The sequence below is a fragment of the Polypterus senegalus genome, chromosome 7 (assembly GCF_016835505.1).
Source record: "Polypterus senegalus isolate Bchr_013 chromosome 7, ASM1683550v1, whole genome shotgun sequence".
In the NCBI taxonomy this organism is placed as follows: Eukaryota; Metazoa; Chordata; class Cladistia; order Polypteriformes; family Polypteridae; genus Polypterus; species Polypterus senegalus.
Genome location: NC_053160.1, coordinates 165785064 through 165802601, shown reverse-complemented (window position 1 = coordinate 165802601; position 17538 = coordinate 165785064). Strand labels below are relative to the sequence as shown.

The window sequence follows — 17538 nt, the reverse complement described above, 5'->3', positions numbered from 1 at the left end:
CTCAGGTGAACTGGCTTTGAATTTCTGTCTAGATTATGACTTTTCTTACAGATTATGATTTGGATTTGTGAGTTCTGAGTAAGCATGTTCAAGGGCACCCAGTTTCTATCCCATCATTACAATTACCAGTTCATTTCCGGTTCTTATTGATTTTCTTATAGTACAGAATACTGTTTTGTATACGGAGATATACTCTAAGTAAAGCCTGTCTCCTGCATAGCAACAATGGCTGAAGAAGAGGCAGAAGCAGGTAGTCAAGTGATGTCCATTTCTTGGAAATGGTTTGGCTTCAGATAGAATAATACAGAACAAAAAACCATAATATGCAAACGTTGGAAGAGAGAATTAGGAATGAAGACCGGCAACACGTCAAACCTATTCAACCATTTGAAAACACCAAGTGTTTGCGAGGCCTTTGTTCAAAATGCAACAAAGAACAGACACAAAACAAACCACACTGACAGCAACATTCTCTCGCTGAATATCGTATGAAAAGACAAGCCCCAAATGGAAGGAAATAACAGCTGGTGTAACATAACATATGGCAAAAGCTATGGTTCCTATCGCTACCATCAAAAAACATGGATTTCAGAAACTACTGAGAACGATTGATCTCGAATATGTACTTTCCTGTCAGAAATCATTTCCAAAGGAAGCGCTACCCAACCTATATGATGAGGTGAAGGAGAAAATTTTTAATCAGCTTTAGAACGTAAGCCACTTTTCCACCATGTCCATTCTGTGGACTAGTCGTACCATGCAACCACGCATGAGCCTAACAGTCCTTTCATTGAGAACTGGGAGATGAAGAGAATCTGTCTTCAGACAGGCAATCTGCCAGACGACCATACTGGAGAAACGATAGCGCTGGGGATCAGATATGTGCTTAAAGCGTGGAAATTACACACTGCACAACAAGTCTGCATTACCAGAGGCAATGTTGCGAATGTGATTAAAGCCACTGATTTGAACAAAGAGAAGAAATTACAGTGCTTTGGTCACCGGCTGCATCTAGCAATCAGTAAGGGATTTGTGTATGCGCGTGTGTTTTGTGTGTGAGGCTGCTTGAATGCTTGTGCTTACCAAGGTTTATTTGTTTACAAAACATACATAAAAAGGTGCAAATATGCTCTTTTTAAGTTTTTTTTTTTATGGGAAATCTACTAAAGTAGTTAAAGCATCTACTCCTACACTACCTAAGCATAGTCAGAATATTGGCCTTCTTGCAATAATGTATATGGCTTTGTTTATACCTATGCTATTATAAAGTAAATCATATAAAGGTATTACTGTGCAATTAGACACAAATAATTAAATATAAGAATTATATACCTTCTTTTCGAGTAAAATTGAAGTGACTTCATTTTAATTAAATTGGGACAGGAAAAAATATCAATGTATATAGTATAACAACATTTGGTTAAATTTTAAAATTTTATTTTATAGAGGGATCCAAATTACTCCTCAATGGCAACATGAAATGTCCAAAACAAGGAAGCCACTTCCAGTTGTTAATCCGTAGTGCACTGACAACTTTAGCTCTGCGGTCAATTGTCATGCAAACTATGTGGTTTCTCACAGCCATGTAATTCCACATGTTTGGTTATCTTGTCATACGGAAATTTTTTGCAGAATGATTCCACTAACCAGAGTGTGGTTTTATGCTTGTACCTTGGGTGATTTAGTCCTGTTGTGGAAAGAGGACTCCTGAAGCTTTTTATATTCTTCATACTCTGTGTGGTGGTTAGTTCACAGATGGTCAAACAAGTTGGTTGTTAAGCTGTCTTTAACGGCAACTGGTTTCTGATATAGTTTGCAAATTGCTGTCTTTTGAGCAACATCAGTCTTTTCAAAGCCAAACCACCTCCACGCAAATGATAATGATCTGCGTCTTGCAATTAAATCTAATGACATAGATTACAAGGCTATCTTATTCCCTGGCACTGTTTACTTATTCAATTTTAGGTAGCTACACGCTGGCCGTGCACGCCAATGCGCTCATTTTGCACTTGTGCAGTAGTCTGTCCTGTTTGGTTACATGAGAGAGTGAAAGCACAGACTCTCAAGGCTTGCTTGTGATTGTTTTTTTGCAAAGAGTAACATACTAAGTAATTTCAGCTCCAACATCATTAAAACAACACTTAATATATTATTATAGACAATACATATCACACACTCCTCGTCTAGCATTTTATATTTTACTAGCTGAAATATCTGGCGCTGCCTGGTAGGAAAATAAAGTGTTGTTTTTTTTTTTTAAATTGTTTGAAAAAATATAATTAAAAAAAAAAACTTTAACAATAAAAATAAATTAACAAACAATGAAGACTCAGTAATGTGCTCGTCTTGCGGTCTTTTATGTATGTTATCATCCTGTTGACGCTCAGAACTGGCCAACTCTATTTAATTTCAAAAGTAGCAGGGGTGAGATGGGGCTCAAAGAATGTTGGCCGTCGCCTCCAGTTCGCCCTCTGGTGGTTGTTCTGAGGGTCAACTGGATGAGCATGATCACCCCCCACCCTACCCAGAAGGGGGTGGGTTAGGGTTGATTCCACCCTACAGTATGATCATGAACATTGCTCCAGCCATTCGGAAGTGATGCTGGAACATACACACACATTGACTAAATTTTATATATACAGTATATATATATATATATATATATATATATATATATATATATATATATATATATATATATATATATATATATATATATACACACACACACACATACACATAATATATTGAGAGAGATTCCCGTTTAATTTGGTTCATGTTTTTATTTGGCGTTTAATATTTTAATACTAGTTATTATACTGAGTTATTAACTGAGCTTTTTCTGCCTGTCTTTTAAAATAAAATAATATGTATTATTGTACGGTTAGGCTCACAGATTACTAAAAACATAACAAATATTGCTTATTCTTGATCTTTGGCTATAGAGATTCAAGGAAAAATATACAGATGCACATTTAGGGTGCGCGTGTTAAATAGTACAAGGTCAAAATTGGGGTACTCGGGCACTCGGTGCTAGAGGCCACCATTCTTTTTAGGAGGTATTAAAATGTCAAACTCAATAGTTAAAATATATGTGCCATGCAGGATGGAGCTCACACCAACCACAGTAATAATCAAGAACAAATTAGAAGTACACAAATCTTTATGCATAACCCTAAAATTCAAAAACCTTAAACTGATCATTTTTTAAGAGGAGATTTCAGGGCGCAAGTATCTACCGGACAGTTTTTTGGACAGCTAAAGCAACCCTCAAAGGTCTCTGTGAAAATTTGGTTTACTTTTAAAAGAGTGCATTAGTAAAATATGGAAATTGTTGTTTCTTTATATTTCTTTAATGATTAATAACAGTACTGTAATTCTATCAGCATTACTGTGCATCAACTCTAAAGGGCTCCCACATACATCACTGGACATGAAGTGCACATGCCTAAGGAGGTTGCGACACAGTTTGCCCATGTGCATTTCTGTTTAGAGATGGTGTTTTGTTTGAAATATGCATTTGGATAATGTGCTCAAGACACTTCAATTTTGAGTCTACTATGGTGCACGCATGCTGGCTTAAGTAAATCTTTTAACACATTGCTTGTGAGAAAAAATGACAGATAAGATAAAGAAATTCTCCCTATGTACTTAAGGGATGTGCCTTCTCAAAGATCCCATACTTATGAAATACAAATAATCCTGTCATTGCACCACTATTTCAGAGTGTCCCATAATTCATAATATTCAGAATTCCAAAACAAATATGTCACCAAGGATTTCAGATAAGGGATTGCTGACCTGCATTGAGTTGTGTAGCTGAAGTGGAATTCTTGACAACTGTTCATATGTACCCTAGATAAATAAGGTAATGGGCAATTCTGCTATTAGCTCTTGGAAAAAAACTATTTAAACGAAATTGTTTCTGGTTGTTCGTAAAATGTCTTTTCCTTCTAGACTAGACGGATCAGCAGATACCCTAAAGTCATGACATATGACAGACAGACCAGAGCAAGGTTCAGATTTCAGAAACCATGGAACAAATGACATTTAATGAAAGCAAAATGTCCATTCATTAGCATAGGTATAGAAAGTACACCTTGTATGAAGTACTTTAGAGTCTTCACTCATCAATAGGTAGATAGTTGCATATGGTATATAGAAGCAGCTACAGAAGCTAATAGGATGTTGGGCTGTGCATCACACTGTACATAGCACAAAGCAAAGAAGTTATGCTTAATCACTCATCACAAAATCTCCCGAACCATGAAGACTTTAGACTTGAAATTTAGAATGTAGGTTACCCTTGGCCCATAGGTACTCACTAAGAAACGGTTTTAACGGTTGTGGTCCAAGCACGTTCTGCCAGTATGTCTGTCCGCTTTTCACGAGAGAATTACTTAACAGATTTAGATCTGGTTGTTTTCTACAATTTGCTTGAACTTTCCGGTTCATTTTGCGACTTCTCTCATTGCGCTAAGTACCATAGTTCGCTTGCAGTGCCGATGTATTTATGCAAATCCAAGAGAGTGGCTGTGGGCTGAGAGCAAAGGGCGGAGCCTTCCTCTTTCACCCACCAGCCTCTGTTCGAGTTAGTCTACATCTCGCCACATGTTGGAGTGCACCTTGACTCCGCTTAGCTAGCGATACCTGTTTGTTCAACAGACATCATCATCTACAGACTGTTAAGGAGTAACGTTTGACATTTTTGTTAGAGAGGGAGAGATCAGAGCTCCATGTGTTTTAGAGGGTAGGTGTTGATTGCCAGAGATATCACGGCCATGTGCTTTTTTCCCCACATGGGGAACGCTATCCCATCTGAACATGACCAGATATAGTGCCAACATCTATTGATTTTTAAAGTCTGTCCTGTTTCATTACTATGAGGGTAGGTGTGATATATATATATATATATATATATATATATATATACACACACATATATACACACACACACACATACAGTGATACCTTGGTATACATCCACTTTGGAATAAGTCCTGTTTGGACATGAAAAATTTTGCTTGGTATACGACCTTTGTTTGGAATACGACTCACGTGCTACCCTTGTTCACCTCTCTCTCGAGACAAAGCCACGACTGCCCACAAGCGTCAGTATGGCAGTTGCTAGCATTCACTGAACAACCCGTGTGCTACCTGCTGTATATGACTGTTCAATGATGCTTTTGTCCATTGATTTATGTTCGAGTGTTGATTGCTATGGTCTGCATCTTTTGAGATGTATGACTGCCGGAGGGAGGGGTGTGGTTTAGAAGGCAGGTATGGAGAGTTGGTTAAACATGGTTCAAAATAAACAGCATTCGAAAAGTTATTCTGAGTGTGTCGCTACTTCAATCTAGAGAACACTACACTACCCTTGTTTACCTCACTCGAGACAAAGCCACGACTGCTCACGAGCATCAGTACGGCAGTTGCTAGCATTCAGTGAGCCACCACCTCTATAACTCTCCGTGAATTTTCACGTGATTTTGTGTTTTTTCGTGTAAATTTGAATTGATTGTTGAAAAGTATGAAGGTGGCATGCGTATCCAGGACACGGCTGCTGCATACCGTATGCAGAGAACAACGGTCTCTACGATTGTGAAACACAAAGACATTATTAAAAAGTGAGGTTAAATTTTAATTTATTTATCTAATTGCTTTTGTATTTATGTATTTTAGTATTAAGCAGTGTTTACATTATTTTATACAACGCCATCAATGTATAATATGCCAATAACAATAGGATTTTTTTTTCCATGGGAACAGATTAATCATATTCCCTTTATTTCTGACGGAAACAATTTGTTTGGTGTATGTCCCGTTTGGTAGAAGTCAAAGGATCTGGAACGGATTAAGGACGTATACCGAGGTACCACTGCGTGCGTGTGTGTGTGTGTGTATATATATATATATATATATATATATATATATATATATATATATATATATATATATATATATACACACAATACTGTATAAAAAAAGATTCACTTTTACTTGCACTGTTTTCTTTCTGGATTACAATCAGGACACAAAAGAACTAGATGAAGTCCATAGTGCAGCTAATACAGGAATTCTACAACTTGAGGGACTGCGCTAAAATAAAAGAGGTAACAGCATTTTTGATCTAAAAGATTAAGGAAAGACAAGCCACAGGCATTCAAAAACATGAAGAGTGCAGGTATAGCAGCCATTACTTCAAAATCAATTCATTACCAAGAACAACAAGATAGGGTTTGAGATACAAAGAAATGCTGCAGGTTTTGAACTTTTGACCTAAGCAAATGAAGACTAAAATGTAACATGATATGAGCAATTAAATTCATGCTGGGTATAAGAAAGCCAGTTATTACTTTAAAATCAGCTCATCGACGAGAAGAACCAGAGTGAAGCAGGTTAAGTGTTACCTTGTAACACTGCTGAAAAGCAGCACTTACAGGTATATTCAGATCTACATACTGTAACATGACATTTTCAAACACTTATTCCATCATCAAGTGGGCCAGAGTCAAACCCAGCATCAATGGGCACAAGAGAAGAAGCATTCCTGAACAGGGCACCAGTCCATTACAGCTCCCACTCACGGACACCCACACTCAAATAGCTAATGTGCAATTGCCAATTAATTTAACCAAAGGACTTTGTGGATGGGATGAGGGAGGAAAAATCGAAGTACATGGAGGAAAGCTCTAGCAGACACAGAAGAATGTGCAAACACCACACAGACAACCATGAGACTAGGGCTTTAAACCCAGGAACTTGGATCTACAAGGTGGCAGTTACACTGCACTGCCCATATTCAACTCTAACATGTAGGTAGCAGAATGAGAGTACGCATAACACTAAAATACCTCTGAATCAGTTTCATCCAGCATCCTTTTTGAAAGCAAAGTTATAAGACAAACACTACATCATATCAATGAACACAAAGTACACTGAAGATCTCTTAAACAGGCACGTTCTGAGCTCTCTGTGAAAATTTATGAAGGATTTGGGGTTTGTCCATGGTAACACTGCGAGCTGCGTAAATGTTCAAACAGCCTAAAACCTTAAAAATGGAGACAGAAAACTCTCAACACTCTAAAGGCGGCAGAATCAGGTTAAACCATCATCTACTGCCTCCCTAACTCTGTCATGCTAATTGTTTCCACATTTCCTTTTATCTGCTTTAAAGAGATAGGTCTGTATGACCAAAAAAAAATGCTGAACTATTTTTATTTATTCCTTAACTGTTGATTATTGGGAACAACCAGTACAATTTTAGTTTTGAGAGAAAAAAAAGAAGTATCCTCATTTTGTGGGCAAAGTAGAAGGGAGATTTCTACCACTAAGGGACCTTGCTATACAGAATTATGAAATTACAGCTGAAGGCATCATACTGTTTTGCATTGTCAAGTCTGGAGCACATTTCACGTAGAGATAAGACTTTACCTGCTTTGTGACCGTAACAGAGAAGGCAGGTAAAAATGTAAGTTTGCATTTTCATTGGCGCTCCACAATCAAAGCAGCACCATTTGTAATCGATGGTTAACAAATAAACTAAAATTTAAAAAAAAAAGAGTTGGATGGTAGTGTTAATGTGTAATTATCCAACACAAAACAGCATCCTTTTCAAACAGTATGCAGTGATCAGTAAAATATAATTGAAAAGTTTGTTTACTTTAAATATTTCAGAAAAAAATAAACAGAAAAGGTATTGCCATGGATCATATTGTCCATGGTTGTTGATGTGATAATCTGTTGTTGGAATCTCTGAGCTGTGTTGCTTTATTTGAAACTTACTATCACCCACTGAATTGAACCATTCAAAGACATCCTCCAAGTAGCAGTGTTGGAAGTATGAACATATACTGCTTAAAGAGGTAAAGTCCAGATTATAAAACGATAAACAATGCAGTCACAAAAGCTTCTTGTTTCCACCAGAGTCTTGTACTGGATAAACAGGTGGATATAATGACATTTTTTTGTCTATTTTTGATTACATGTAGGGGTAGTTATAGTATCTACTTTGATCTACAGTCACAATAATTTGGACTTTAGGCACAATTATGTATATTTTCCCAATATTTTCATATCAACTGAACATACAATACATACTACTAAACTTTTATAATTAAAAAAAAAAATACATGACATTCTCAAGCCCTGTTTATCCAATTCTGAGTTATGAAGAATCAAAGCCTACTCCAATTAATTTTTTTTTATATTGCACTGCCTTCTCCGAGTACAGCCCTATAGTGTTTGCCCAAGTTTCCTGCTATAATGCACAGACAAAAAAAGAATAATAAACATGCATTATTTCCATACATGATTACATAGTAAAACTGAGCAAATTGCAATCTAATTAACATAAACTCTTTAATAAACAAATCAGTTAACATTATACTGTACTTCACATATGGCCAGCTATCTACAAGGGAATAGCAAACAAACTCCAATTACAAGCATTCACTGAGAATATAAACCATTGGGGTTAGTGGTCCATGGTCAGTTTAAGATGATACTTTAGATAGCCTAACAAGAACATGAAATCCCTGTCTGGATTTCAAAACCCCCTCTGTCTACGTGTGCTACGGGCAGATGTTCAGCATTACCCAGCAGCACTGAGTTCAAAAAAGAAAGCGCAACACTTTATCAAAGGTTACCCAATTAAACAAATTACGCTGATGGACTGAATTGTTTCCTTCACATTTAATAATAAGTAATAATTAAATTACATTTGTATTGCAATTTTCTAACCTTCTCAAAGTACTTTACACTTACAGAGGGGAGTCATTCAACCACTACCAATGTGTGGAATCCACCTGCATGATACGACAGCAGCTATTCTTGACTGCATGGATGCTCACATCACATTAGCCATTAGGAGGTGAAGGAGTGAGAGAAAGTTTGGTCACTAGGGAGCCAGGATGACCTCGCTGTTGTGGGAAATTCAGCCAGGACTTCGGGTAACAAAAAAAGATGCCTGGGGATCTTTTGTGATCACAGAGAGTCAGCGCGTTAAGAGGAATCCATTGCTTAATTAATTGATTAATTCATTGAAATGATTTTAATTGTTTTAGTGCAAAATGTTTTAATATGCGCACATCTAAGCATGCACCGATTTCATCTTTTAATGGACAGTTACTGTGAAGCAGCACAGTAATCAGCGGGCACCAACTGCGGGTCAAAAGAAATAAAAGAAAGCAGTATAGCACAGGGAAGAAAAATAGTCTTTGTAACAAAAAGAAAGTTTTGTTTTAAAAAAACAGAGTGACCACATGTGGGAGAGGTATCTGGACAGAGACTGGGAGGGGAAGCATTGGCCGTGTTGATGACCAAGCAAGAGCAGGCCAGAGGCTCTGCCTTAAGGTTCCAGCTTGTGGCTGTGATTCTGTCCACTGAACAACGGAACTGATGGGATAGGGCGAGACCACAGAAACTGGGAGAACGCGAGATGGAATTAGACATGGCGGCATCTGTTGAAGGGATAGGATCCCTTGGAGTTATGGCATCCATAGGCAGTGGCACTTTGGGTCTACCTGATGGCTACGATGTGGCAGGCGAGTGCAAAGGAAGAACGCAAAGGGTTTTACCTCTCTGCTTTGGGATTTTAACTTTTTTATTTGTATTCGAAAAGACACTAGTTTGTTTTATGGCACTATTTCATTGGATCTATTTATGAAACTATTTATTGATTCTTGCACATACACTGTTTTGCACACTTCTGCAATTATAATTCTCATTGTTTTCATAACCTCTGCCCTTCAGTCTCACTTGTTTGTCTCTTCCAGTTTTTACAGCATACTGCACTGAGTCATTGGTATCCATGAACAGACCATAGTGTAAGCACCTCCTGAAGTCTCTAACACAAGCTTTTCCTAGATGGTCTCCCATCCAAGTACTGCCCAAGCCCAAACATGTTTAGCTTCAGGTGGATTACGAATTCTGAAGTTGCAGGTGGTGTGGCTACTGGCTATTCCTCAATCATATGTTCTTAACTTCATACATATCACTTCAGGCTAAATAATAATCGGTAATTAATTCAACTTAGCAGTATGCTGTAGTAGTAAAGGCTTTGGGTTCAAATCCCACTAATGATACTGCATGACTGTAAGCAAGTCATTTCACCTCCCTGTACTCCAAATAGAAAAACTAAAGAAATATAATCAAATGTTGAAAGTCGCCTTGGATAAAAGCATCAGTCAAATAAATAAATAATATGTAATATTTATAAATACTGTAACTGACAAGCAGCACCAAGGTTAAAGAAAAACTGAATGTCCAGAGAAAAAACTTACACCTGTCTGCAGAATGCATGTACAGGCAGTGACTAGGTCATAATTTCAATAAAGGCCTCTGGGTCTGCGAGTTTGCGCTGCTAATCACTGCACTAAGTCATACAACACGAAGATTACCTTACACTGAGCAAACATTATCTAATAGACTAGTTCATACAGGCTCACAGGGTCACTACTATCACATGTACATGTATTTTACAGACAGTTACTTTTACAATATGGTCATACTGACCAAACGTACTCTACAACAGATACGCAGGACTAACGACCTGTCTAGATGAGAATAAAAGCATAACCCCTCTTCAGTACACCCGTTTCACAAGGCAGCATTTTGCCCACTTATTAGAACCGCCTCTAAATGAAAGGACACGCCCCAATACTGTCCGAGACACCCCCTCGCATGCAGATCGGAGCACGCGTCATTTCATGCAAATTGCCTCATTGTACCTTAAGGGGCGTTACTTTATGTAAACCATTTCTTTTTTTGTTTACTTAAAAAACAATAAATACCGAGGAAAACGATCCTTATGCAAGCCCGACCAAGAAACACAAAGCATGAAATCATTTTTAAATTGCGGAAAGTGATCGAAGGGATTCATCGATGGACTGATTGACAAATCATAGTTAAAAAAACAACAAAAATTCAACAAGTCCAATCGTTTACATCCATCTCCTTAAGGTGTAATTTTCTCCGCGTAAAACATGTTCAAAGGACAAAGGAAAAATAGCAACTATCGAAAGCTGCCTAAAATTTGAAAGTGACGAAGTGCAAAAACAAATTAATATGTAAGAGGGGAGTAGAACTGCGACGATCGATTCCAGGCAGGCTGCCTGAAGACCTGAGCAACGCCCATTACTGCTCAGGTCTTGTTTACAATGACCGCAACACATTTGTTCTCTTTTTCAGAAAAACGGGAAAAAAAGAAGGCAGAGCTAAAAAGAACAATCAGATTGCCGTTTTGATTTAAGAAGGAAGTGCCAAATCCCCAGCTGAACTCACCCTATTTGTCCCCACCCGTGCGGAACCCCCGCCCCTTTTGATCGAAGTAAACCTGTACGCTTACTTTTTTATTTTTCACGCCTCCCACTGGAGATCGAGTCTGCCCAAGTCGATACCGACATGGGGCAAAGTAAACTGAACTCCGCCGAGTCTTGGTGTCGGCAGCGGCCCTCCCTTCCCCTCTTCTCTTAACTTTGGATCCTCCCTCGTCCAAAACCAAAACATGTCGTGGAGACACAATATAGGTGGGGGCGCCCACACACCCACTCCCGTAACTCGCCCGTGTGTTCTCATTCGCCCCCTTTTCCCTTCTCAAACTTGTATAAAAGGGGTTCCAAAAAAAACGCGAAAGAAAAAAAAAGGGGCACGCGAAGAACGGAGCAGAGCTGCGATCGATCGATCGTTCGTTCGTTCGCGCGCGCACACAGGAGTGCAAACAGCCCCGCGGTCCTCGCCGGCCGCCGACACAGCGCTTCCTTCTTTTGCGTGTTTGTTAAAAAAGCTCTTTGCTTCGTCTTCGCTTTCTAAACGCGCAAGCATGCTTTGATCCGAAAAAAAATGAAGAGGCAAGGAAGTGAGAAAGAAGTAGCGTTGAGTTTACACTTACCCATCCATGGCACAGAACCGACGGGGGAAAGAAGGAAAAAAAAGCTGGAGAGAAGCTGCAGTACAGGTTTCAGTAAGACGAGAAGATGGATTAGGGGTGGAGGTGGTGGTGTTGTTACCGTGTGCAGCTCGCCTCTCGCACACACACGCACACAAATGTACTTAAATGCACGCTTCCTGCTGCTGACGTGAACGCAGAATCCTCGTGCACGCGCAGCGAGAGCACTCCCAAAATGGCGGCCCCCTCCCTTCTTTCTTCCTTCCTTCCTTCCTTCCTTGGTTGGTTGCTTCCTTCATTCAGGCGAGCCGTGGAGAGGTCGCGAGGCTTAGCCGACGAAGGCGAAAGCCGCGTTAGCGAACTTTGTCACTTGCTTCGAATGTGAAACTTTGAACAAGTAAGGGGCTGTCAGTTGCTTGCAAAAGAATCGCGCCAGACAGTCGGGAAGCAAAGTTGTGCGGATAAAGTCAAGTGACAGGTGTTAAATACAACATTTTAGTTACGTATTAAATGAATTTTTTTATTATAATAAAAATATATGTATTTTTATTTAGAAAAAAATACTTCCACGCTCAAAAGTAAAGAAGGCAAAACAATACAAAGCCTTCAGCAGGTGTGCAACTGCAGAGGAAGAAGCAGGTAACGTTAGCGACCCCAGGATCCGGATGTGAGAAGGACACGCTCCTCAGATGGCCACAGAGTGCTCGAGGGGGCGGGAATACCTGAAGAAGCCGGCTACAAAGCAGCCTACTGAGCAACATTGCAGGAGATCGCAGACGCCACACTTTAAGGGAGCACTTTCATTCACCAGGGAGTCTCGGATTTGGGACCCTGTCTTTGGGATGGCTCATAGAACTGGGGGATAGTGTGTCATACAGGCTGCCTTTGACCTCGGGTGAGCAGAGTGAGGTGGAGCCAGGCAGAGTCTGTAAGTGGATAAAGGGACAAAGCTGCTTGGACTGCATGGCACTGTCGGGCATAATGGTGGTGCAGTGGAGGCACACTGAAGCAATCAGTGGTCCTTTTTGGGACCATTCAGCAGCAATCAGAGTAAAGAGGCTAATTCCATGAATCTGTCTCTCATATGCCCTGTATCGCTACACTGGTGTTAGAAGTGGGATAAGAACTGACTAATGACCCTGAGATAGAGGACTGGTAGACCCTTCAATCACTCTCATGACTGCTTGCTTCAGGCAGGATAGATCCGACCGTCTTGCACCACTTGGATGTCCCAGTGGATGTAGTTCCTACAACCTTTGGGACATGAGTTTAAAAAAGGAAGAAGTGTGATGAAACCAGGGTGTGGACCTGAGAAGCAAGCTCCTCATGTGGCCATGGGCTGTAAAGCTTGAGCAGCATAGGAGGTGGGACGCAGACACAACAGTTAGTGACCACTTCGATTGCGGCTGATGGCTGCCAACAAGCCACCAGGGGATAGTGTGTTATATGGGTTACCTCTGACCCCAGGTAAGCAGAGTGAGGTGTAGCCTGGCAACATGTGTCACCGCATTAAGGGACAAGCAAGTTGGAAGAACATGGCGGTGTCGAACCTCAGGTTTGTGCAGAGAAGGTGTACTGAAGAAAGCAATGGTCCTTTTTAGGGTCACTCACAAACAATTGGTGTAAAGATGGTAATTCCATTCATCAATCTCCCAAACGCCCCCAGTTTGTTAAAATATATAGGAGGGGATGGAGGAAACCAAGCCATGGTAGGTGAAAGGAGAAAAAGCGAGACTAGGTGAGAAAAAGCTGCCCTTGGTAAGGATGAAGGAAGAGAATAAAAAGTTAAGTCAATCATTAAGACCTGGAAAAATACAGTATGTGATCACAGGCTGAGAATAAGCTCAGCTTCTTCTGTTTTTTGGTAAGTGTCTTTAGAGCCCTGTGAAAGAAAACAAATAGAGAGATCAGTGTGGCTGTGATCAATGTACATGAAGTGTTTTATAATAGACTTTGTAAGGTCTTTGAATTTAATAGCTTGAATGTGCTCCCTGAAACAATCTGCTAGCTGTCTCCCTGTTTCAAATATGTAGATGGCTGGACAGACTGGCATGGGGCCTGTTGTATAACACTGAATTTACCAGAGGGACCAGATACAAGCGTATTGTTGGTGACATACTTGTACGTGACACAGCGGCTCGAGTTTCAGCTCAAAGTGTCTGATCAAGAATGTGGCTCTCCTCAGTGAAGTGAGCTGTGGAAAAGAAGTTTGTGTATGATAGGTGGTCGACAGACGGAGATCATTTGAGGGTTATGAAGAAAGACCCCTGTTGAAGGATCAGTCTGGAAAAATTGGGAAATTTTGTCTGATGACTTGTGGAAGAGAGAGAGAGTGATGGGTGGAATGGGAGGACCACAAGGAAGACAAGAAAGACTAAACAAATTTATAGAGTCGGTAAGTTGAATGTTTTTCATTTATTTATGATAAATAAATGAGTAGTGTAAGTGCATATTCAGTTTGTATGTACTGTTGGCCTGTAGATCAATGGTTGTCTTGTCTTCACATTAAGAGCTGGGCCCCACCCACTCCTCGAGTCAGTCCTGTATGTTACTACTGGGTGCAAACGAGGAAAACCAGGGTCAGGGTGCCAATTCATCACAGGGTCCACTCACACACACACCCAATGTGGCCACTTTTGTTACCAAGCTGTCATGTTACACAAGATGGAAGAAGAGATCAGCAAATCAAGAGAAGGATTGTTATGGCAAAACAACCTTTATTCACATAAAACAAACATTCTGAGGTGTTACATTTGGTCCATTGTAATGCACGGTTATGAAACATGGACTGAGCAAAACAATGGAAGGTAGACTAGAGAGCTACAAGGTGTAGTTTTTAAGAATACACCCAAAAAACTTAAATGACAGATAAAGTAACAAAAGAAAGAGGATTAAAGAAAGGGTACAAGTGAAAAGGCATTTACTAAGTGAGATAAAGACCCCACAATTAAAATATTTGGGACACATCATCAGAGCTGAAGGTATTGAAAGTGTTGCATTGCTGGGTGAAATAAACTAGAAGAGAGCAAGGGGAGAAACACCATCACTGGAAATGCTGTGAGATGGTGTGGAAACAATATCAGATTTTTAGTGTGAGGAGGGAAAGAGATAGGTTGGAGACCACGATCAGCAATATCTGCATCAGACATGGCACTCAGAGAGAGAGAGAGAGGAATATGACACAAGAGTCCAAGCACCTGGAGAAAAATCCACATCACTGTCTAGAGAAAATGTGCAAACTTCACGCAGAAAACAACAAAAACAGATTACAGATTAGCGAGACTAGAGACCTTTTTTGTCATATACACTGTAAGAGCATAGTGAAATTCTTGTGCCACATTTGTGGTAATGCATAAATAAATACAGTAAATAAAAGCAAAAGAAGACAAATACATAAATGAAGAAATAAATAAATACAGCAAAGAGGATAAGAGTTTTAAAAATGTAGTGTACTGTACAATTACACATAAACCAGTAGGTGAGTACAATAAAGACTGCAGTGCAGGTAACATCACATTTTGGGAGTTCAGTGAACTTGTGGCCTGTGAGATGAAGCTGTCACTGTCAGAATACTTTCAGTAGAGCAGGGGTGAAAGTTCACTAATATTTTGTTTCCCACCCTAAAGCTCTTTAGTCTCCTCAGGAAAAAGAGCTGGGCTACTTTGAGTTGGTGGTGTTGACTGACCACAAAAGGCAGTCGTTTATGTGGACACCCAGGAGCCTAAAGCTACTAATTGTCCTGACAGGGGAGCTGTTGATGCTGAGTGGGGCAGAACTGCTTTTGTTCTTTCTGAAGTCAACAATGACCTCCTTCGTTTAGTCAACGTTCAGGGAGAGACTATTGTTATGGCACCATACAGTCAGGTCTTTTACCTCCCTCCCTCCTGTATGCAGCCTTACCATTGTTACTTAAGGAAGCCAACCACAGTGATGTCGTCTGCAAGCTTAATGATGTTGTTTCCCTCCTGCTTTGTTACAACACAACAAGACATTCAAACTCAGGAAGCCGGATCAATGAATCGCCAGTGCTAACAACTTTGCTACTTTGCCACCCATTAATACAAACCCACATAGTTAAATATTATATACAAGTATTAAGAAAAATGTTATCACTGAAACGAAGCGAGACTCCATCTATTTTCCTGACCCTCTTGTCCAGGTCAGGGTTGTGGGGCAGCTGGAGCCTACCCAAGCAATCATAGGGTGCAAAGAAGGAATAACACCTGGAATGGGTGCCAGCACGCCCATCCACACACACTCACTAGGGTCAATTTAGCAATTCTTTAGCCTAATTATATTCCATAATAGGTTATAATTATGCAGGTATAGGTCATTAGAAAGGTACAAACAAGATAATTAAATATGAGAAATTCTAAAGTTCACAGTCGTAGAAAAAAAATCTAGAAATAACACTAGTCCCAAACCATGTTTTCATTGTAATTGGCAGCTATATATTATTACGGTGCCAACCCCATATATAAAGCGAACATCCTTAGAAAAAAGTTGCTGACTCACATGCCCCTCCCAGTATGCCATTGTAATGCATTATGCACATGATGTCGCAACCTTAAGTCATCCTAGACTTCTTAGTCATCATGTAATCCTAATTAAATTGGTGCCTGGGCAATGTTCTGTGAAGTCTATCAAAGGAAACATGTCAGGTATTTAACTTTTTAAAGTACAAAATAATCCATTATATCTGATAAGGGTATACATGTTAATCTTATTATACCATGTTGCTAACAGAACAGCTGATGGTCGGCCTTCTCTCAGACAGATGCTGAGGTCCCCCAGTTCATCATAAAGGCAAACATTGACTAACTGGAGCAAAGCCAGAATCCTCAGCAACTATGAGACTTCATGGCTAGAAGGACAAGAACTTGAGTCTACAAGGTTTTATGTTTAGTATTCCATCATTTTATATGTGGGGTGTGGAGTTTACTCCTGTTTGTTCCCATAGTACAAAAAATATATCTGTCAGGAACACTGGTAGCTCTACACTAATCCTCTATTTGTGAGTGTGAGTTTGGGTGGCCCATGAAGCTGTAGCATCCCATCAATTGTTGCTAGCGTAGGGTCTGGACCCTGAAAGCAAATATTGATATAAGCAGATTCAGGAAATTAGTAATTATGTGCTTTAACGGGCCCTAAGTGTAGACCTCGGGTCCTATTTTATTTTCTAACTAAATTTGTTGAGCTCCCCTAGTCTGCTTCAATGCATAGTATGTTAGTTAGTAGCATTAAATTGTCCAACTAACTTGCTGGGTGATTCTGAGTACATGCAAGGGCACCCTGCAGTCGGCTGGTGTCCTGTCCATGGTTGGTCTTAGCCTTGCACCTGGTGCTCTTCACAACACTCCAAAGAACATGTCGGCTCAGAACTCCCATGGATATTTTTCCATATTTACACGGTTTCCCTCTCCAAATCCAAATGGAAATTCACAGTTACTGTAAATAAGGACTGTCCCAGACTTGAGTGTACTGTATGCCCAGTCGTGTCTGCTGGTACCCTCACTTCCTGTTTGCATTTGGCTTCTGCATTTGTTCTGTACTGCTGGAATAGTAGATTTTTCCCTTTATGCTTGTACTAAAAGACTCATTGCATACTGACCTTCTCCCTGATATTTGACTTTGTTGCCACCTGCTACTTT

At 39.9% G+C, this 17538-nt stretch overlaps 1 protein-coding gene across 3 annotated transcripts in view; it reads right to left on the bottom strand.

Moving 5' to 3' along the window:
• Positions 1 to 12055, bottom strand: part of ptbp3 (polypyrimidine tract binding protein 3) — a 132934-nt gene extending 120879 nt beyond the window's left edge. For all 3 annotated transcript variants that reach the window (XM_039759514.1, XM_039759513.1, XM_039759516.1), the window contains exon 1: positions 11891 to 12055. In XM_039759514.1, the coding sequence (XP_039615448.1) occupies positions 11891 to 11898 (8 nt within the window). In that variant the 5' untranslated portion in view covers positions 11899 to 12055. The remainder of the gene's footprint in view (positions 1 to 11890) is intronic.
• Between the last annotated feature and the right edge of the window lie 5483 nt (positions 12056 to 17538).